General features: G+C 41.0%; 3 protein-coding genes across 5 annotated transcripts; all 3 read right to left on the bottom strand.

Annotated features, from left to right (window-relative positions):
* Window positions 1-2,402: 2,402 nt before the first annotated feature.
* Window positions 2,403-6,764, bottom strand: LOC310992817 (gap junction alpha-3 protein-like). Of its 2 annotated transcripts, none has more exons than XM_083981022.1 (2): window positions 4,584-6,764; window positions 2,403-4,439 (listed from the first exon to the last, which is right to left on the bottom strand). In XM_083981022.1, the coding sequence occupies exon 2, from the start codon at window positions 4,413-4,415 to the stop codon at window positions 3,327-3,329; it is 1,089 nt and encodes a 362-aa protein (XP_083837148.1). In that variant the 5' UTR covers window positions 4,416-4,439; window positions 4,584-6,764; the 3' UTR covers window positions 2,403-3,326. The 2 variants fall into 2 exon arrangements, with proteins under 2 accessions (XP_083837148.1, XP_083837147.1); XM_083981021.1 differs by having other exon boundaries at window positions 5,336-6,764.
* Window positions 6,765-8,102: 1,338 nt separating this feature from the next.
* Window positions 8,103-10,041, bottom strand: LOC310992818 (gap junction beta-1 protein-like; the record flags this gene model as incomplete). Of its 2 annotated transcripts, XM_083981023.1 has the most annotated exons (3): window positions 9,903-10,028; window positions 9,269-9,350; window positions 8,103-8,944 (listed from the first exon to the last, which is right to left on the bottom strand). In XM_083981023.1, the coding sequence occupies exon 3, from the start codon at window positions 8,928-8,930 to the stop codon at window positions 8,103-8,105; it is 828 nt and encodes a 275-aa protein (XP_083837149.1). In that variant the 5' UTR covers window positions 8,931-8,944; window positions 9,269-9,350; window positions 9,903-10,028. The 2 variants fall into 2 exon arrangements, with proteins under 2 accessions (XP_083837149.1, XP_083837150.1); XM_083981024.1 differs by lacking the exon at window positions 9,269-9,350 and having other exon boundaries at window positions 9,903-10,041.
* Window positions 10,042-11,956: 1,915 nt separating this feature from the next.
* On the bottom strand, window positions 11,957-22,412 carry LOC310992259 (uncharacterized protein; the record flags this gene model as incomplete). Its single annotated transcript, XM_083980278.1, has 9 exons — window positions 11,957-12,605; window positions 13,351-13,436; window positions 13,680-13,834; window positions 14,138-14,298; window positions 14,452-14,585; window positions 14,789-15,843; window positions 16,587-16,925; window positions 20,323-22,143; window positions 22,323-22,412. The coding sequence occupies 9 exons, from the start codon at window positions 22,410-22,412 to the stop codon at window positions 12,523-12,525; spliced, it is 3,924 nt and encodes a 1,307-aa protein (XP_083836404.1). The 3' UTR covers window positions 11,957-12,522.
* Between the last annotated feature and the right edge of the window lie 698 nt (window positions 22,413-23,110).

Raw genomic sequence — 23,110 nt, 5'->3', positions numbered from 1 at the left:
AGATGCCAAAATATAATACAAGATATTTCCTTTGCCCAGCAGGTGGCGTTCCCAGCAGATACAACCCCCTGCCATGCAGCATGCTGGACTGGTGTTTCAGGAAAAAGATAGGGAGAGGGCAGTAGAGTACTGTGATACAGCTGGTTGGGGAAACAAATATGAAGTACCACACCAGAGGGGGGAAAAAAACTGAATAAAGTGATTGAATAACTCATCTGGACACATAAAATTATATCCACCATTAAACAAAACCAAGACAGCTCTTTATTGTATTAGTCTGAGCTGTTATTTCCCATGAAACTCTGCTTAGGTGCTTTTGAGAGGATAATTACTGGCTTCGCCACTGAAAAAACAACAGTGGTAGAGAATCACTTATCTATCCCAAGCATGTAGCACATGCTTTTTGTTAATAGCTGCAGTTTGGCAGGGTCTAAGTGTAGATAGCATAATTACTGTGCATGTTTTTTAGAAGATCCAAGCATCCCCAGCCATGTCACCATGGACTATACAAGCGTAGCTGACAGTGTGTTTGTGTAGGTGTTCTGCATTAGGCAGTGTATGCAGTGTTCGCATGCACGACTACACGGGTGTGTTTTGAGCTTTAGTGTTTTTAATTGAAGTGAAAGGTAATTGGAGGGCTGTTGGCTCCTTCAGAGCACTTTTAACGTTGCTTATGGCTCCCATTGGGATTTGAAAGTCCAAAAAATAGCCCATTATCTCTAATGAGAATGGTAAAGTAAATAAGCAGCAACTACACCTTTGACACTCCTGTAGCTCTTTCACTGTGTCAAGCTTTTACAGACAGTACCAAACTGATCTGGGGTGAGAAAAGAGGGAAGGGGGTGTTCAGAAGTGGAGTATTTGGGGTGGTGGTCTATATTTTTTTAATAGTAGAGTGTGGAAAAAGTGAGGTTCTTAAGTAATTAAGTTTTCTCCACATAGATTTTATCATTTGTCTTTGTTATAATGTCTATGATCTCTGTTGTGCTGTGTGTTAGCCTATTTGCTAACACTAAGCAGTTCCGTAGTTTAAGCGCAATTAGGGCATGGCTATGTGTAGCTGGACGTTCCTGAATGTATTTGCTATCCTGTTTCATGTTTGTAGTTTTTCAGTAAATGCTTGAGATAAATATCGTGCATTATGAAGTTTTACTGAAGCAGGCCTTAGTTATATGGGTTGAGCTCCTTGATTTATGTACTGCATTTTCAAGAAATAGACAGAGCCGAAGCTCCCACGTTCATTTCTCATTCATCTTAACAAAAAGCAGAAGTACCACAAAGTAAAATCAGAAACAGTCAGTATCATATTCTGTCAAACTAAAAGCCTTTAAATTACAATGCTGTATGATGTGCTAGTCTGATATTTATTGGAACATGCTCTGCATCTCTAAAAATGTGCTATACTGTACGCCTTCTATCATGGACCAAATGTCTTGACATGAAATCTTGGCCTTACACTAGAAAGGATTTCATTTCAAAGTGCTGGATATGCAGCCATAGTCATCACTCATATCTGCTCATCTGTCAACATTTCCAAAACATATAATTCCTCTCAAAGATGTCTCTGAGATGATCTCTTTATTGTATTTTAAGATGATGTATGTCTCCCAGAAACTGTGAGTAAATTTCATGTTTTATTCCCTTTTGTAAAATCAGATGTGACAGTTCTTTTTAGACATTTGTAATAAATAACACTCCTGATGGTTCTGTCTGGTGATGCCATTATTTATTCTCTCAAGTGACATATCAGAGATTTGAAATATGTTGTTCCTGGCACAAAAACACACTAAAATAAAAGATAGTATGTCCAGACTACACTGTAATCTCCAGCCGAGAGAAACCAAACTCTTTGTTTTAAATACTTTTACACAAAAAAAAGAAAAAAAACATATTTGCTGTTCCCAATCTATGACAGGAAGTCACGAACAAACCAGTCCAGGAGTATGAGAAGAGCTTGTTCGTCATCCTCATGCTATGTCATTAATTTCAAGGTTTACATAGAAGAGATGCCTGTGTGCTGTGCTTTCCTGGTGAGTACGAGATGTGCATGTGTGGGATACATACTGTAGACAGGAAAGACTTTACGCACAATGTTTTTATTCTCTCTCAAGCCTGTCAGTTTTTAACAACCATAAATGTGTGTGCGTAGACAATGATGACTCACGGCTTCAGTTCTTGAGAAATTTAAATTTTCTGTTTGAGAAACAAAGCTGCAGATCTTCACTGTGTGTTGGAGCTACTGTGTGAATATTAAATACAACCAGTATCACTGTCTGCCTCTGAGTCGATCATGATTTATTGTGTTGCAGTGAAGCGGTTTTCCTTGTTCCTGATAAAGACTGGAGATAAATACAAACGCACTGCTCACTTTGCAAATTTAAGACAGGTTTATTTCAGGCAGTTTTACAAATATGGTTGTCACCAAGTGCTTTACAGAAAACTAACGACACAAACACAGATATAAACACAGATAAACAAAACAATGTGCTTATAATTATGTACTTGCGGGCTGTCGCAATAAAAAAGACAGAGAATGCGGGAACTCCTGAGACCAGTGCAATTTCTTTTGAGGCGCGTCCTGGAATTAGTTACAGTGACTCCAGTGTCCAATGTGTTGTCAGGTATTGCACAACTTTTCACTTCAAGTCTAAGCAAGTGAACTATGCTACATGGTGACCTCAAAACAGTTAAAGGAAGTTAAATTTAACTATTTGCCCTATCTGATTTCCTTAAACAAGGTCAGGTTGGTACTGAACACGTTCCTGCCCTGGATCCTGTTCCAAAAAAAAATTGGGCAGGGTTCATTCACATTCATTGCATATTGGGGAAAAAGAGAGAGATAAGCTCAGTGGTTTAAAAAAAAAAAAAAAGCCTGTTGTTGTTTTGATAGATTTTGAATAACAGTAATAACAGTGAAGAGTGGAAAATATACAAACCATTTCACAAATCACTTCACAAAACACCAGTACATTTGAACATTTGCTGAAAATATGGGTTTGCCACAAGTGAGGTAACATTAAACATTTATGCTACGATCTAATGTGAAATCTAATCATGTTTTTGGAAAGAAAGAAAGATCCATTCAAGGATTGAGGGACAGAGAAATTCATTAGAAATGCTTTTGTTGAGCCACAGTCTTTATTACATATCACAAAACAACTGCAGCCTTTTCATGTGCCCTATAAATGTCACTCCCCTCAAAGCTGGAATGAGTCAAACCTGTGCCATCTTCAAGAGGAGAGTCAGTCCAACATGTATGAATGCGTCCAAACAACATATGATCCTCTAACAGCAATTTAAGACCCCTCAGAGAAACATAAACCTCCTCATATCTGCAGATCGTCTATTCTAGTCTTGTTGTTGCTGTGTTTGGCACCGCGGCTGGGCCTGGCCTGCGTAGGTGACCCAGGGGCTGATCCTGCTCCCTTCTTTCCTTTCAGGTCACATTCCTCTGGCTTGCTGCTGCTCCTTTCAACAGCCAAGTTGTCCTTATTCTGTTTGTAAGCCGTTTTGCTGTGGTAAGGGTGGAAGGACGAGTCTGTGGCCTCGGACAGAGGGGAGAGGTTGTAGCTGGGGACGGGAGGGTAGGCGGACTGGACTTGGTGCCCGTGGAAGTAGTCGTCGTAACTGGGCGCAAAGGGCACAGCAGTGTCACTGGGCGCCTTGGAAATACTCTCAGTTGACTGTTGGGCTCTCCTGAAGCCGATGCCCTGTCTGCACTTGGTAAAGCCCAGGTGGTAGACCTCTATGAGGTTGAGTAACAGAGACACGCTGGCCACCCCCAGCATGAAGATGATGAAGATGGTTTTCTCCGTGGGGCGGGATATGTAGCAGTTCACTACATTGGGACAGGGCGGCCTGTCGCATGTGTACATGGGCTTCAGCTCAAAGCCGTACAAGAGGTACTGAGCCACGATGAAGCCCACCTCAAACAGGGTTTTAAAGACTACATTGAAGACATATGTGCGCAAGAGCTCCCCCTGTAGGCGCACTCTGCCCTTCTCGTCCCTCACCAGAGCCTTTTTGTGGTGAGTCTCCACAATGAGGGCCTGTTTGTCTGAGTGGTGTGCGTGTTCCCTCTCTTTGTCCTTATCTTTATGCTTCTCCTCCATCCGCACCAGATGGAGGATGTGCCCCAGGTAGATCAGCGTAGGCGTGGACACGAAGATGATCTGCAGCACCCAAAAGCGGACGTGGGAGATGGGGAAAGTGATGTCATAGCACACGTTCTCACAACCGGGCTGCTTGGTGTCGCAGGTGAAGCCCGACTGCTCGTCGCCCCACACCTTCTCTGTGGCAGCGCTCAGGATCAGGATACGGAAGATGAACAGGACGGTGAGCCACACCTTCCCCACCACAGTGGAGTGTTCCTGGGCTTTTTCTAGAAGCTTTCCCAGCAGGTTCCAGTCCCCCATGGCTGTGCGAGCTCAGACCTGGGACTACAGAAACATTGAAAAAAAGTTTTAAAATTTCTGTATAGAAAATACACTTCACGATGAAAACAAAAGGGATCTACTGTAGGTGTTACAGTAAACTTCAGCGTAACGAGCAAAGTTTGCTCTACGTAAAAAACAAAGTCTTACCACGTTCAGCAGAGCTCAGACCAAATGAGTGTCTAGGGAGCCAAGTTACTTATGTACAACTGTGGGACTCTGCTGCCAAGCAGGTAGTGTCCTTTAACATGTGGACGCATACAGGATTACATTTACTTTAGGAGGGTATATATTTGGCAAGTGTGGACAGGGGAGGAAGGCAGTTCAAGTCATGATCCTGCGGCTCCTGGCCTCCATGACCCGAGCCACAGCCACATGATCCACGGGAAGTGAAATCAAACACCAGGCAGATGTGGTAAGAGTGCGAATCAGAAACATTTGAGTAATGTCGGTACCGTCAGTTCCTGTAGCACATTATGTTATAAATATATTCTGTCATTTGATGGATGTACTGTACAGTGGCAGGGCTGCCAATTTAGCGTATGCTGCTGTGAGAGAGAATGAATTCTGATAGCTGCTGAAATGTGGCAGGTGAATTTATGTTTAGGGAGCAGCCACTAATAAATCGAGTCTTATAGTAAGTGCAGACTGGGTTGTATTTTTAACAAAGGTATGCTTTCAATATCAAACGTCTGTAACTCACTATGACAAAAGATATTGAAGATAATAAAAAATGAAGTGGTTTTTGAACGAGTGTGGAAACAAGGAACTGCTGGTATTAGGACAGCCGTAACTGCAGCCTTTGACTACAAGTTGTCTAAAGTTTAACTTTAACCCATGAAAGAACAAATACTTAAGCCCACAAAATTCTCAAATACATCATATTTACTGGTTAAACTCACCTTGTCAGCTTACACATCCCCTGCGGTGAAGCACTACACGTCTGTGAGGGTCCATTAGGCCGCCCTGTTCCGCTGACAGGCCGCGGTGCAAAGTTGATCTTCGGGCCCCCAGCAATGCCCTTGAATGGACAGGAAAAGCGGACTCATGCAAGCTACAACCTCTTCTCGCTCCAGCAAACCCACTGAGTCTAGTCTTCTGTCTTCAAATACAGCTCAAGCAGGAATCAGGATCCAGGCCCTGGGGTCTTCTACTGACCACAACACACACACACACACACACACACGTAACCAACCGGATGCACTCTCAACCACGTCTGGCCTGCCCTCCGTCAAACCCTCACACCTCCCACCCCCAGGAGTTAAATTTGGCAGAGGGCAAGCTCTCTAATATAAACTATTAAAGCCCCTCTACTCGCTTGTCACAATGAGTGACAGGGCAGTCGGCCAACGGTGTTGTCTGCTAAGTCAGTCTGGCCACAAGTGCTCCTGGTCCTAAATATAGCACGAGGGTCTCTCCTATCATTGGGCATTGAGGGAGGTGATTTGGAGATGGTTGCCATTTGCATCCTCAAATTACAAATACGTTACAGCGAGGAGGTAAGTCAGAAAAAAGTTTCAAAGTATCAGAAATAAAATGAGCTATACTAATTTGAATGGAAATCCCTTTCACATCATTCATTACTTTATCGATTTTGTTCAATCCGTTCAGAAAAAACCTGAGTAAAAAAACAAAACAATCAGTGGATGAAGTGCACAAATTATCAGGCAATTTATTTCTTTATATTACATAATGTACACACAGTATAGCTTTGACCCATTGTATATCTCATGTGGATTGCTTACTTGGATGTAAACTGATAATATGTACATTTAGGCATATCAACATCAGGGTTTTTGTATGCATTACGACGTATATAAAAACAAGTTAACTTCATGACATACCAGCGTACGGGATATTATACCTTCAGGACCAAAGAGATACTGAATGACAAACTATGCAGGGTAACGTTAAGGAAAGCAGGTGCCAAATGACAATGACGGGTCTCTGTTAAAAAAGTAGGTCAACTTCAAACATTTATCAGAGCCAACTGGAAAATACCTCAACAGAAGCTGCGTCGAAGTAAGTAGGTGGCATTTACAGTCGCATACAACGTTATACTAATCTACAGACATATGTACAGTACTGGGATTTGCAATATTCTAAAAGTGACCCAGCAGACAAGTGAAGAAGAATAACAACGCATGAATGAATGTAATTTTTCCATTTCGTCAGTTGAACATAAGGTGACATTTTCCAACAGTATCTGTAAACAGTGCACGATGAAGGTTGACTGACACCTTTATATTTCTTTTGGGATGTGGAAAATTCTGAGTGAAAAGAATTGAAAAACTCCGGATGTAGAAGTGTTTGAATTCATTTTCTCTCCTGTTGATATTTTTTTTCAACTTTCTTTGGTTTTCTAGCACCAACTCTTATAGTTCCAGAGCAGAATGCTAAATCTCAATCTCAAGTATTTTAGCACTGAATTAAATAAATGGTACTGTTCCTATTAGTCATTTCACTCATAAATACCCTTCTCTCCAATATTTTACACCAGCTTTTACTCAGACTGGATTAAATACAATACAGAATAGTATTATTTTTCAATTAAATTACAAAGTCAATTTTCCTATCCAGCATTTTAATCTCTACAGTAATCTCTGGTTCTTTTCAAGATCCAAACAGGTTTTTGCACATGTTGCAACATTTACTATTTCTCATATCTCATAATCTTGATTACAATACATTACATTACAGTTTTACAGGCATGACAGTTTCCACTGTTGTTATACTTTTGGGAATTTTTGTACTGCCAGCCATTTGCTTTAATTTCTGTATGGTATGGAAATCTATTCACACAACATAGTTCAGTTGTTTATTCATCTTTCATTTTTTTAATGTCAACACTACAGTTTTGTTGTAAAAGATGCCAAATGATATGGAGGAATTTGAAAAATGTTTCAGATGGTGCGTTCATGTGCTAATGAGAAACTGATACCCAAAACTGGCGTCGGTTTCCAAACAGCAGCCTTTAGAGTGCAAAATAAATAAATAAATAAATATTCATGTAAAACTTCTACCATAACACTTCTGTTTTGTGCTTGATGTTTGTGTTCTGGCTTGGATTTACCTATGTCATAGCTCATGAATAAAACTATTTTGGCAGCTATGCTGGCACTTCTAACAAGTACATCTTCTAGCAGTTCATCAAATCCACACATTAAAGTGAACTGCCACGCAACAATAAAACTCTGACACGAATAAATGGAGCATGATCCTCACGGTCAAGGCTTGTTTAGCTCAAGCAATATTCCCACCTTGGGAACTTGGCAGCTTTTTATACAATGAAATGAATAAAAGTTGCATCAAAGACAGGAATAAAAACAGATAAAATCTAGCAAAGAAAGAAATGCCAATAGTGTCAATGTTTGATTTGTAGTAAATGAGCTAAAACTTGAGAAAATATTGGTATTGGCCATTAACCTTCAGCACTGGCTCCAAATAGTTTAGACAAGTTCCATCAGCAACTGGAGTCAGTAAAAACCGATAAAGAAAAAAAACAGATGGACCGAGAAGCGATTGAACCATACAACGGATAAATAAATGGCCGTCATGTGGATGCAGACAATGATCGGATATACAGAATATGCAACATAAAGCAACATGCTCCATGGGACATGTGTGATTACTGTTAATTAGTTTAAAGGGAAAAGGGAAGGCAGAGACTCAGAAAGCAGAACACCTCTCTCCCTTCTCAGTTGGGCTCTTTTTGGTCACAGTGAATTTAGACTTGAGAGAATGGTCTGCTATCAGCTGATTGATTTCATTTTGCCTATAAGAAGACAATTTTTGACTTATCCAGGCAACTTTGGACTCATCATCAGAGCCCTGTAAGCACCGTTTGCAGGCCCTGCCTATGAGGTACGCCACCTCAGCCAGATTAAGCAGCACACACACCCCAGACACTGCCAGCATGAACACAGTGAATATGGTCTTTTCCGTCGGCCTGGAGACAAAACAGTCCACTGTGTTGGGGCAAGGGTACGAGTCACACTTCACTAAACGCACCATCTTAAAGCCAGGATAGATCAAGTAGAAGATGTAGAGAAAAGCCACCTCAAAGATGATTCTGAAGATGATACTGATCATGTACGTCCACCACAGAGCTCCGGTGATCTGAAACTTCTGGTTCTTGAGGTGCTCCAGGTCTTTGGGGCTGCCGCGACCCGACCTCTTCAGGATCTTCTTGTCGATGTGGCGTCGGTGGGCCACATGCATGGCCACCAGCAAGGCAGGGGTGGAGACCAGGATGAGCTGAAGCGCCCACAAGCGGATGTGCGAGATGGGGAAGAACTGGTCATAACACACACTGTTGCAGCCGGGCTGTTGGGTGTTGCAGGTGAAGCCAGACTTTTCGTCTCCCCAAACGCTCTCAGCAGCAACAACCAGGACCAGGATACGGAAGATGAAGATGACCGAGAGCCAAACGCGTCCAATTCCAGTTGAGTGCCTGTTTACGCCGCTGATCACGGCATAAAAGGTCCCCCAGTTCATTTTCGACTCCAGGTCTGCACAAAAAAATAATCGTACATATTCAGTTAAGGTTACATGGATGTAGGCAACACCATCTTTCTAGCTCAGCTTTTGTTCAGTCATGCAGATATAAACAATTTTTTATTAAAAAACAGAAAAATAATCAAGATGCCTCTTTTAGAAAAAGCTAAATAATTAAATTAGCTAAGAAAATTAACATTGGAGCACTTCATATTCAGTCACTTTTGGAGAAATGGCTTATTAAGTTAAATACCTTAGCCATAATCACTGTTGTTGACAAATGCCTTATAATTTAGTCAAAAGTCTAACTGTTGTAACATTAGTTTTTAGAGGTTTACCAGGCTCAGCCGGCGGTGCAAGCGGCGTAAGCAGCGCCGGGTCCAAAGATGACCATCTTGAGGTGTGGCCTGAGCATCAAAGCTGGATTTGGCAGAGTAAGGAACAACAGACAAGAATTGCCAAGTAGCCCGTTGGCCGTATAAAAGCAGGGGCGATGGCCTACCAACATGCACCGTCACAGGACGCAACAAGTCGAAGCCAATTGCGAAACATTCACCGAGCCACGTGATCACGTCACCCTGTATTAATACTCTACTCCCAAACTGACCTACAGCCCAGTTGCAGACAGACTGACAGACTGCCAGCAAATATCTCCAAGGAACCAGCAAGACATCCATCTCATTATGAGAATTATTTTAAGATGTGAGAGATCTCATTGTTTGTAAGAAAGGCTTTGGGCTTCACCACGCTGCTCGATAAAAAAATTCAAATGGTCACATTCTTTTAAAGCTGATACATTAAAATATGACTACTCTAAAGGGTAATGATAGTTTAAACTGCATCATGCCAAGTACTTGTCCAGCCGAGGCACTGAGGCAGTTCAGCCATCACTCACATAAGAGCTGATCTCACTGCACACTGAAAGTTAGTAGGAAAAAAAAAAGAGTGAAAATGATAGAACACACAGTTTACCTTCAGCTCGGGTGGTACACAAAAATGTGTACAAAACAGGTGGAAATGAATGAAAATATTGTCTTTTTTAGGAAGCCAAAAGGCTGGACTGAGAACACCCTGCGTTTGGAAAATGCTAATCATTCCTCCGCCACTAGCCACTGCCCTGCACCGTAGCAGTCATATGCTCTTATATAAACTATTTACATACAATGGCGTCCTTTATTGGGCTGCAACAAGACTCTTTAGAATTCAGATCAAACGCCTCGATTTCCGCCTACCCCGGGCAAAAGAAGGAATCTGTGTGGACACAAAAGGCCTCAGCCTGCCACATTATTTATTGTGCTTGGCGGGGCAGGCAAGTGAAGGAAGCTTTTGACCTGAGCCACTGTCATTGAGAGCACAGACTCACTCGCAGGTTTGCAAATTCATCCAGGAAATACACAGACCTTTCAAAAAGACTAATGGAATTAAAGGTGAAAACCAGCCTTATATTAATGATAACATTGTTTATACGGTATGCAGGGTGTATTGCATGACTGTGATTATTGTAAATATAAAATGTGAGTGAATTCAACAAACCATTTCATGAAATTTCAACTCATCCTGGCCTTAACTACTGAATAGCACGGTAATTAGTTTTGAATACAACTTAATTCCAAAATGTTGATAGCCAGGTCCAAGTTAAGGACTTATTTAAGAATAAGCAAAAGACAACAATTATTCATCCATTGGATTCAACTCAATTTCAGTTACCTACAGTTGTCTCCGTCTTCCGTCATATTATACTGTACAATGCTATGAATGAGCTATTTTAATGTTAACAAATCTGGTGTCAAACTCACTTCAGTCTGATCTGAAATTATTTTTCTTTATATTGTGATTTCGCCAATTGTTCTGGTCATACTCCCCTCTGTGACAGTAGAGACAATTATTTACAGTAACAACAAACTGAAGGCATGCAAAAACACAATGTGGTCGTTTGTCATGTACTATCAGATGACCGAGAGCAGTTCACTGTGCCATGGGTATTTCTGCGTCACTTATGACAGATATAGTGGGAGGGTTTGCGTGGCTTGGTAATTCTTTGAATGAACTAAAGCTCATTTATATTCTCCGCAAGATACACTACTCGACAATATAGAGAGACAGGGCACACAACTTTAGATCTTTATTATAAACAGAAATATATGTAAAAATACATATTTGCACAAAATAAAACGATTTGCCATTGTACAAAATCAAGATGGGTTTACGAGCAATCATCAAAATAAAGATCGAAATGAAACAAGAGGGTTGGTAATCTAACTGTACTGGCAGTATCAAGAGGCTGCAATAAATCAGGACCCAAGGAACTTCCCTGTTTTCAGTACAGAGAAAGGTGTACAAAACTATGTTTAAAGGGATAGTTCAACATTTTGGCAAATTGGCCCATTGCCATAATCGCTATAGTCATAGCAGTAGGTTCGTTACCTTTAATTGTCGGTGTAAGCTATTTTTAGAACAGCGGAGCGGAGCGGCAGGCTGCTCAGAGCTACGCTATGGAGGCTAAGGGAATTTCTTGGTTTCCCTCATCAAACTCATCAAATACACAACCCAACAACTCAAAAACGCTGTCGTGGACAAGTTGTGAGCTGCACAATCACCACGCTATGAGATAATAACGGAACGTTACGAGACGGAGCTGTTTTAGAGGTAAATTCATGCAAAACCGCTGATGTGTGTTGCGTTCAGGGACAGTTTTTCAGCAAGCAGACTCTGTATTTACCTCGAAAACGGCTCCGTTTCGTAACGTTCCATTATTATCTCATAGCGTGGTGATTGTGCAGGTCACACCTTGTCTACAAAAGCGTTTTGGGATTTTGGGATTTTGTATTTGATGAGTCTGATGAGAGAAACCAAGAAATTCCATTAGCCTCCATAGCATAGCTCTGAGCAGCCTGCCGCTCCACTCCACCGTTCTAAAAATAGGTTACACCGACAAATAAAGTTAACGAACCTACTGCTATGACTATAGCGATTATGGCAATGGGCCAATTTGCCAAAATGTTGAACTATCCCTTTAAAAGTGGAAGAATATTTTCAAAATAAAACAACACAAACCACAACTTGGCATCTGTTCATATAAAAAATTATGACTTTCCTATCACTGCTTTAAAAGAGTCATAACTTCTAGACTCTAAACAGGAATTTATATAGAGAAAACACCAAAAAACAAATTTTCAAGTTTCAAATTATGTTACACAGCACATAGCTTTAGACTTATATTCACAAGACATAGTTTTGTAGTGGTTACCCTGCAATTAAAGACATTAAATACACAAGAAAGCTGGTACAGTCTACTTCATGTGTATAAATACCTTTTGTGTGTTATTTTAAAATCCTTGAAGAACCTTAATAATGCAATGTGCCAATCACAGCAGTTTGTCAATGTTTACCTAAAGTCTCTTTTATGTTCACATGTTCACACATGGTCTATTGAAATTAAATTACAAATTCAAAGCTCTCGTGTAAGAATTCTTAAATGTCTCGGTGACTGACATTTTTGTTTGCTGACTTCCATCTGTTTTTTAACTTGACCAAAACACGGGTTGTTTGTGAGACGTCGTCTCAACAAAGCTACAACATTTCCTGCTTTCAGTTATTGCTTACTTTGAGTGTAGCACGAGATCAGGTATTTCTCCCAGTCAGAGTCCTGTTTTCTCATTTGAAGTTGCACAGTGCCTAAAAATGAAAAGACAAGGTGAAGCAAGTTAATTTGTATAGCACATTATCATACAGAGGTCTCAGTGTGCTTAACAGACATAAAAGAAGCATCTTAAGAGACATAAAAGGGACATAAAAATCGACATAAAAAGCATAAAAGCCTACAGTATAAAAACAGATTATAAAATAGATAATGTCTCATTAAAAGTCAAGATTTAAAAAATAGATTACGGCTGGGGAGAGTAGAGCAGCTTTAGCTTCTTTCTAAAGCCAATTGCAGTTTGAGCAGATTTGACCTCTAGTAGTGGGAAGAATAATGACTGGAAGACATTTCACCCGTTTAGTTTTGACTGTGGGCACCACCAACTGACCAACTGACCCGCACAGCTAAGAGACCTATTCAGCTCATTTACAGTACATGGCACATTTGTGAAACATTGTTGGGGCCCAGATCTTGTAGTGAGTGACTTGTAGACAATAAATAAAACTTGGAACAGAACACTATCTGACCAAGAAACAGAGCAGAGACCTGAGAACTGGAGAAATTTACTCTTTTCTTAGTTTTAGTAAGAACCTGAGCAGCAGTATTCTGGGTTAACTCGCAGGGGACTAATGGTCTTATTTGGAGATTCAGTGAGGAGAGGATATCAGTGATAGATGGACACAATAAAGAGAGCTGCTATGACCACACACAGGATACACTGCCCCCTGCTGTAGATGTGAAATCTCGGGTAAACAATGGACAAACTGTGACTCTACTTACTTCTTTTCACAAGACCAATATTCTTCAGTTTGTTGTGTTTTGCATGTCCATTCTGGGCCAGTCTCAAAGACAGTGAGGCACCCCTCCTAAAACCAACATTACAATACAAATTGTGTTATTACTAGCTTCAAAACTGTATATACTCATTATAAAAAGGTCAAGTAGTCGAGCATTAACCTTCTTAATTTAGCAAAATAAATAGTTTGTACCATGATAGCCAGCATTATCAAGTAAAAAGGGTCAATCCGGGTGAATCAACGTTTTTTTTTTTGCCACTTGATGTTCATGCTAATTTTACTTTTGCCATTAATTGGCTGTTTTAAAATTACCTCATAGCTCCAAGCTTTCCCTTTTCCAAGAACAGCTCGACTGTAACTTTGGACCCCTGAGGATAAAGTCTGGCATAGAGTGTCCTGTTGTGCACCATTGCTTTGAACCAGCCCACTGCCTCCTCAGACCAGTCTCTCCCATTCACAGGCGTCACCTGAGGCGGAGAGGAAACGGACACAAAATACCATGAACTGAGATAATTCATTTCCTTTTATCAGTGAGCAATAGATAAGGCTGTGACTAATCATGTGGACAAACGCCAATAATTGAGTCTACACTCTCACAGCAGAGTGTAGTGTATTAACCATTTCCATGTAAGCAAATCCTGAGAGGGATAATCTTGCACGCCTGTCTTAGAAAAACATTTTCATCAATCAGAGGTTTGTGTCGCTAGTTTACATACATGTGGAAAATTACAAAGCAAACAGTGCTGCAATATCAGCAGGAAACTGCTTACATTAGCTAGTGAGACCTGCACGGCCTGAAGGGGAAGGGCAGCCATGTCTGGTGTCAGCTCTTTGATGTTCAGCAGTGACAGGCAGGCAGTGCCACCGTGGTCCAGCATCCTCACCTCCACCTTGATTGACGTCTCCCTCTCAGCATCAGTGGAATTATTATCTTACATCCAGAAGACAGAGAGCAGAGCAAATCAACAACGGAAAAAATACAGTATGAAATTCCGTAGTGGCTACAGGAAGGCAAAGTGACACTGCTACCATCTAGAGGTATGCATTTGCAAAAACCATGCCAAACACACAAAACTAAACCCACCTCCACTCACACCACATATCTTCGTCACCTGAGCCCTGCACCATTGTTCGTGCTGAGGGAACCAACCCATTACTTGGGTTCCAATGTCTGGAATGCAGTTCTGCTCAGCATATGAACAACTGGCTTTCCATCTGCTGCAAAAGAGAAAAAAATAATGACAACCAGAAACATGTGGATTATTAAAAGAGAAAAAAAAAATCTACAAAGAAAGCTGTAATGAACAAAAAAGAGTTAAGTGGCTCTTTAAGTTCTGTTAATATGATCAGGGAATCAGTGAGGGTTGAGACAAGCTGAGAAAAAGCAGACAAGAGATTAGAATCCATGCTGAACAACTTACTCTGTGACAAGGGCCTGCAGCTTCGTGTGCGAGTCTGCGTGTTGGATGTGAAAGTTGCCTGGGCTAACGATATGAGACACCACAACTTCAGTCTCTTCAAACCTTTTGGTATGGAACTCGGGAATGGCAACACCATCGACTGCTGGTGTTTTCGTGCCGGGAGAATTATTCTCTCTCTCAGGTTCTGAGCGCTGGAGAGTCGGGGGTGTTGACTGGTTGTTTATGCAAGAGTTCTCCGCTTGAGAATTTTCATTTTGGCAGTCTTCATTTTTCACTGAGCTGATGTCAGAGTGTGCTTGTTGCACCCCTGTGAAGATGTCTCCAATATCCCATAATTCAGTCTTTGTTGCAATCACACAAGTGTAGGTCAGAGAGCCACTTGACTCCACTCGCTTCACTCTGAAGACCGGGGCTTGATTTTCAAGGTCTGCATGCAACGTTTTCGGCGCTAGTGCTTCCATCTCTCCGCCCGTCACAACATGCCTGAATTGGTGGTAGCTTTGGGATTTGACGGCAGGTGACGCAGACTGTGGCAAATCTGAAGCGTTTGTGCTTTTACTCCACTGCATGACAGTGACCTCCAGTGAACCCATGTTTTTCGCCTTGGCTCTGAGGAAGTGCAGCAGCTGAGAGGATGTTTGTTTTTGGTGTTGCACCTGCACATCTTCCTCCCATCCCCAGCCTATTAGTGGTGTTCTTTCCTTGGGTTTAGGGTTACAGAATTCTGGGAATATAGCTTGTATTGGTGGTAGTATTAACTGTGGTGTCTCTGATTTAATCTCGGGACTCTGAATAACGGCAGGTGGCAGAGTCAAAGCATCTGGTTCACTTTCCTCCTCAGAAATAACAGCTTGTTCTTTTTCTTCAGTCTTTACATGACCGGATGAGCTTGTAGTCTGAACTGTGCTATTGTTGCTAGGTGAGATGTTGCAAATCACTTTATCCTGCTGGACCACAGCAGGCTGGGAGATGAGGAAACGTTTGATCTGCAGAGGGGACAGTGCGGCTCCAAGCACCTGGACTGCTTTTGCTATGGAGCTTGCAATAAGCCCGTTCTGCAACATGGGCCCAAACTTAAGAACATGTGTCTCCAGGAGTGGCTGTATTTGATTTGCTCTCACCCCATTTTTGATAGTAGGCTGGACACAAACTTGTGGTTCTGTAAAAATGAAAAAGATAGCACTCACTGAAGTTAAATTGGACTAAAAAATCTTCTCCTAAATCAATGCAAGTCTAGACATTGTATGTTTGCTATATCCATACTACACATTGAAACTGTCACATTTGACAGCTTTCACATACAATACTATCAGTTAAATTAATGAAATGTTTTTTTGACTTACCAACTATGTAGTCTTTTAATGATGTTGAAATGTTTTCAATAACTTGACATTTCACATCCAAAGCCTCTAAGATGTTGCTGAACTTGCTGGAGTTAGAAGATGAATGCAGGACACTTTGGACTTGTTCATAGGTCTGAATGCAAAGTGAGAAAGACATGAGAAAAATATTTTTCTAGATTACTCAAACATTATGTTTGAGTAATCTATCAGTTGTTGGAGTTGACTTTACTATTTACCAGGAAATGTACAGGATAGTTGACATACAAGTGACCAGTATTCAAACAACAGTGTTTTGTTTCACTTCTAAGTGCAGTAGTTTAGCTAGCCAAATAATAATTCACCTGTTGGCGGTCGCCGATGAGAACATGTGGCCTGTGAGCCTGTAAGCTAACTTAGCTAGCACAATCTGAAAATTATAACCGAACATGCGAAAAGAGAGATAGTTTTAACATCACCTTGTTGGTGAAGCTGCTGAGGTCTTGTTCGACGGTACTCCTGGCGTTCTCCAGCAGAAACAACTTGTAAATCAACTGTACTTTCTGGGCGGTGAAGGAGGGCTGCGGCGGGCAGAGGACGAGCTGCTGCTGCGGGGGAGCCATGGGAGCCATGGGCGCCGGGGAGGGAAGTCTGTCCGCTGCGCTGCTGGGGCTGGAGCTGGGGCTGGAGCTGGAGTTGGGGGTGAAGGTGGAGATGTGGGTGCGCGGCTGCTGCAGCTTCTTTTTCTTCTTTTGATTTTGATTGGCGGCTGGCATCCAACTTACAGGTGCATTGCCGCCGCCGGCTGCTGCTGCTGGCTGATGTAAGCTAAGTCAAAGACGGTTAGTATCTTTGGCCAGAGACGTTCGCCGCCATGCGGGCTAGCTAAGATGCGCTGTCCTTGTTAGCCGTCCCATTTCGCCACACTTGCCTGAGTGAGTGCGGTTGGTTGCCACGTGAACGTGTGCAAGCAAGCACGTGAGTGGCGAAGAGCGCGGCGATTAAAAAAAAAAAAAAAAAAAAAACATATTTGACGAGTCCATAGTTTGGAAAAATCTATTTAATGTTAGAATGGTGGATTTTGCTAAATTATAGCGTGTTTGAAGGTCGGCACCTTCTGGTCAACAGAGCTAAATCATTCTGCATGTGGCAACCATAGGTGGCAACTGGGCACTGCCACAAACCTGAGCCAGCCAAGTTTGTGTGACATGTCCAAGCTTTGAGCAGATCTGTCAGGAGTCTGCTGCAGCTGCTTACACATTTCTGAGTCAAAATCATCTGTTCCCGGATGGAACTACCTACATCATGACACAAGTAACACTGCAGCTGTATCACAGTCCCATCGGCTCATTAGCAAACATCAGCAAATGTACAGTCTATGTGTGGAACCCAATCCCACCCCCAGTGTGATCAGTGCGCATAATGACCGCTGGGGGACTGGCTCCAAAAAAAGGCTCACACCTATGGCTCACACCTACAGTAATTGGCTCACATAAAAAACGTCAATTTATGAAATAGCCTACTACTTGTTCTTTCTTTTTTTTCTCACTACTCTCGGTGTAAATAGCTAAATACCCCCCAACCTCATTTGTGATCAAGTGTCATCTGAAAATAATTTTATAATTGAGTAGATTGGAATAATTAGGGGCGTGTCTCTTTGATTGACGTCTGTTGTGCAATGTTTGGCAACATGATAAGGCAGACACCAGTCAGAAAACAGGGGAGCTCCTGTCCTTTGTGCATTGAGTCAGATCATTTCTGATATTTTGTCGGTCGATATTTCTGGAGGATAGCGCAGGGACAGTTTAGTTATTTCGTTTTAGTTTTCATTTCACTGTGTTTATAACTCATCTGATGGTGAGAGCCCTTTCTCCAACTTATTTCTCATTTTGTGAAGTTTTTGTCTTTTCTTTTTTTTTTAACAGCCTTGCTGCCTCACCACCACCAGCATCACGTGGGCTTTCATTGGGCTTCTTGAAATGTCTTTCTCAGGAGTAGCAGGTACCTCTGTTGTGATGGGTGACTCGATGGGCCTTCAGGTGACACCTCATGTATTTTGCTTTCATAAAATTACACATCCGAAGAGGATAGACTACTTTCATCTTACTGTAATAATCTGCATAGGAGAATGACTTTTATTATGGAACATGGCACCGTGTCTTTCCTTGAGTGAGTCAGTATTTATATCATCAGTTTTTTTCAGTAGACTGCATCTGTTAGTAAAACTATTGGTCAGCATATTTCAAAAACAGACAAAGGAAAGCAGAACTAACAGCTGGGTGCTGAGATAGTAACTTTATCTAGGAATGAGTTCGCAGCAGAGCAAATAGGACAGAGGATTTTATTTAAACAAGATGTATGACTTGTACTGCATCTGAAGAAGGAAATGTTACAGCTGTAAAATGATCTCTCTACAGAGGGGTTTTCATAGCATCAGGTTGAATTGGTTCAAGGATGGCAAACCCTTACTTGTATGGATGAGTCAGTGATACAAGTTTTACTGAGCTAACAGTTAATGTGGTGTGTTAACAAACAAGCTGCAGCTGATATCTAAATGCCAGCTACCATTAACTGCCAAGTAGAAGAATGAATACAATTTGCTACTTGCATTCCTATGGTTTTACACCTAATACTATACACACAGTGTTCTTTTCTTTGAGTGCTCTTTGTTTGAACTTGTCAAGCTGCTACTTGATCTAGTACCTAAATCTTGTGGGTGGGGCAACCAAGACATTTCCTACAGTTATATTGCTCAAGAGCAAGATGGATAGGCATCCTGGCTGTTTTGATACTAATGCTAGGATCACATGCCTGGCTGTAGCCAGTGGACAGAGTGGTAATAGGTATTAGAATTGCAAAATGGCACTTGCATCAGTTTAAAGTAGAAAGTTGAGTCAATAGGTAGACAGCAAAAGAATTTGCATAACAGGATATTTTTGTAGAGGTAGTTTCTTAACTCATGCACACAAAGCTGCTTGCCCAGACTGTAAATAACGTTTCTGAATTCTTGATAGCTTTTCGTTTAAGATGTATTTTACACTACAACAGGCCTCATTTATATGTATTTATTTGCATCAACCTTACTCACCCTTTTCTGTGGATCTGCAGTGTGGGATAAAATTCAAAATTGATGCACGTGTTGTTAGTTTAACCTCATGCTAATGATTATGTGATACACAGAGGGGATTGATTTCCTTTAAGTAGTGGGTCCAAATTCAGTTAGATTTATTGAATGAGAAAGCACCACATACTGAATGATAGTACTCCTCTTGTAGTCAAGAGTTTCTGACTGGGATTCAAGTTCTTCCCCTCTGAACCAGTAATTTATGTGGCGATATGGAAATGTGATATTGAAATGGGTGATTCATATTCTAAAATCAAGATTAACAACATTCTGTGATTATTAGATCCAGCATGTTTATTATCGACAGACAGCAGAGCATATACAGTATCTATTGCCGCATATTTGATAAAGTCCTCAGGGCCATAGTCACATACATTATACATTATTCTACACAAATAGATGCAGATAGTGATATTGAAAATCGATCTTGTGTATAGTCATTTTTGAAGAAGTTGTATTTGGTTAAGAATATATACATGTTTATACAGAAACTCCTACAAGGTGTTGTATTGATTTTATGAGGTCAGTCTTGATTCTGGGAATATTGTGCAAGGCTTCATGGACGTCATAGAAATTTGAGCCAAGGTTAAAGTTTTAGTTACAAACAAACATTTCACAATGAAGGATGGGGCAAAAAAAATAATTCTCAGCCCGATTAGTGATTTGGCACGCACTGTAACCACACATCTTGGGACTCGAGAGAGCCAATTTCAATCACAACATCTTAGCTACGCAGGTCTCACAGCGTGATACTTGTATGACAGACGAGTAATGTGAAGTAGAAGTGAGAATAGATCCATGTGTCTGATTACTTCATTTACTTAAGCAAAGGTCTGCTTGTTTTTACAGCCTGAGGAGCCATTAAGCCACACTTCTGTAGATGGGTCATGCAAAGTGAAATTCACAGGAAACATGCTTCAGTTACTCAGGTCTGTTTTCAGTTTCTCACTGACTGTATTTGGATTGTTTACTTTCTGCAAACCCTTATGTTGAGCAATGCACAAAAAACCAATAAACCAAGGACATTTTACGTATCACACTAAAAATGATTTTTGTGAGCAGCACAGCTTCCTGCTAGATATGATAAATACGGTTAATATGACAATCACAAACAAAACAATGATTAATAATTGCCCAAAGTGAACTTCCTGTGCTTTCCCATGGAGCAAACAATTCACTAAAGTGCTGTTGAGATACTCTGTCATCCTCATTGTGATTTTACCATCACCTGTAAAGCAATCAGTGTCACTGATATCAGCCAGTTTTGTCTCATCTAGGATCCTCAGCCATTTACTGTCACAGCAGTTAAAATAATTTCCACTTATATGCATGAGATGAAGGTGTTCGGACAAATTATAAATCAAAGAAACGTTTAAAGACACAAAATTGTTGTTTCTTATGTCGATTTCTGCCAGAGGAGAGCAGCTAAAACTGCTGGGAATAATATCAAGACGGTTGTTTGATATGTCAAGCTGTGTTAATGATGGCATACAGGGTAATGATAGATCAGAGCTGGTCATGTTTATTTCACTGATAATTAGGGACTGAAGAGTTTCCTGCACACCATCTAGTGCGCTCACATGCATTACCATGTGAGGATTCCTTGCAAGATTAAGGGAAACCAAAGAGGTTTCCTGAAATGTGTTTGGATGGAGCATTTTTATATTGTTTTCTTTGAGACTGAGGTGTTTAAGAGTTCTTAACCGCCTGAAGGCAACACAGGCTGTGTTGAGATTTATTTGCTGTGTTGATTGAGAGCTTGTCAAATGGTCCATGAGAGCGCAAGGCTGCACGGAGTTGTCTTGTAGATTTACTTTATCTATTTGTGTGAGTGCATCGAGAAAGAGTGGAGAAATATATGCAAGTCCATTGCTCTGCAGCTCGAGGTGCTTTAAAGAGGGAAAGAAAAGCTGCCGCCGGATTTCTGAATCACTGTAATTTCTGATATTCCAGATAATATTTTCCAGACAGTTGTGGCTGAAATTCAGCGTTTCTAAAGATGAGAGAAGGCTCAAAGTCTCCAGTGGGAAAGACCTGAAGTGGTTATAGCTCAGGTCAAGGTATACCAGGGGCATCCACCTCCAGTTTGCATGTAGGTTATTTTTTCTGATTATTCTCTCATTGGTAATTTCACTGTATAGAGAGTTGGCCTCTGATACCATCGTAGCCTCTGAATTTAATGTCCCGACCAAGTTATTCTGTAAATAAAGATACTTCAAATTGTTCATCTTTGGAACAATTGGGAAATAAAGGAGTTTGTTAAAACTCAGATCAAGAATTTCAAGCCAATACAACTGGTCATCCTCACGTGTGACAAAAAACTCCATTGAATTTTGACTAAGATTTAGATATTTAACTTGGTGTAATTTAAAGTCACAGATATGTGCAAGGTTGTTTTTGGCCAAGCTTAGCATTTCCAATTGGGTCAGTGGTTCGAATGTCCCCTGTTCTATTACTGATATCAGATTGTCGTCAATAGTGATGGCCCTCAGGGCTTTACTCTCCTTGAACAGGTTGTATGAAAGTCTTATCAAAGCATTACCAGTCATCTTGAGTTGTTCAAGAGAAGGTTTGTTTCGCAGGTAAAGCTCCACTGCATCATCACTCAGACCATTCATTGATATATCCAAACTCCTCAGTCTACTGGCGGATTGGAGAGCTTTGCTGTTGCTGCCAAGGTTGTTGTTCAGCGCATTTCTGGACAAATTCAACTCTTCAAGTTGAGCCAGGTTTTCAAAAGCCCCCTCGGAGATGAGATCCAGCTGGTTGGAGCTCAGGTCCAGCTGCTCCAAGTATGGCAAAACAAGTGTGTGCAACTGTCTGATGAAGTTATTGGACAGGTCTAGTCTTCTAAGTCTTACATCCAAATCCAGGGGGACAGAGTAGAGGCTCTGGTTGTTCCAGGACTGCTCCTTGAAATGAAAGGAACATTAATCATAATCAGAGTGAACCATGGAAACCAGAGTCAAACAATCTTACCAGTGTCTAAGATCTCAAAATGAGTAATTGTGCAACTTTATGGACTAAAATAATTGAATAAATTGCAACAATTTAACACATTTTGCACTTAAATTGTTCATCTTAAGCCTACCTTTGGATCATCATGTGTCAGTCCAGTTATATAAATGTCCTGGCTGAGTGACCAGAGTAGTAGGAGATTGAAGAACATGTGTTTGACCATTCTCCCTCTGCTGCTGCTTCTGCTGCTGTTAAACTGCACAGTACCACTACTGTTGTCAGAGCCCATATACACACTCACACACACCCTCATATAGGCATGCTTCATAAAAAAAAGGGAGAGAGAAAACAGCTGTGGACACCAGATAGACACTATCTAGGTACTATATTTAGACAATAAAGGCTCTGCCACTGATACATCGTTTTCAATAAAGCCTGAGAAAACATTTGAGTGAAAACTTCCTCATTTGGATAAAAGTGTTTTTTTAGTGGGTCACATTTCTGTAATAAATGGAGTCTCTCACAAAATTCAGTTCTTTAGAAACTATTGCAAATTTATTGGCAGATGGGCATATTATCCCATTTATTACAACTTTCATTTTTATCATGATATATTAAAGCATTTACAGTATTGATTTTGCATGTCAGCAATGAACGCCCCTCTTGAGTGATATGAATTTATATACTGTATGTTTGTTCCTGACATAGTCTAAGGGAAACGGAAACCATTCAAAAATAGATGAGGAACAAATAAACAGTGTGGAGGTGGAGCTGAAGGGAAGCAGCCCAGCAAAGTATAAAGAGACATGCAAAAATAGACTGATGAAAGGAAGTGGTAGCACATATAAACAATGCAAAGAGAAAGGACCGGGTGAACTACCGTAGCTGAAACAGACACACTTAAAAAAAAAAAAAAAACCT

This window comes from Trachurus trachurus (genome assembly GCF_905171665.1).
Source record: "Trachurus trachurus genome assembly, chromosome: 10".
In the NCBI taxonomy this organism is placed as follows: domain Eukaryota; kingdom Metazoa; phylum Chordata; class Actinopteri; order Carangiformes; family Carangidae; genus Trachurus; species Trachurus trachurus.
This window is presented reverse-complemented; position numbering and strand designations above follow the sequence as displayed.

Coding starts and splice junctions, on each gene's coding strand:
- LOC310992817 (XM_083981022.1), bottom strand. CDS start 4,415: ATGGGGGACTGGAACCTGCTGGGAAAGCTTCTAGAAAAAGCCCAGGAA.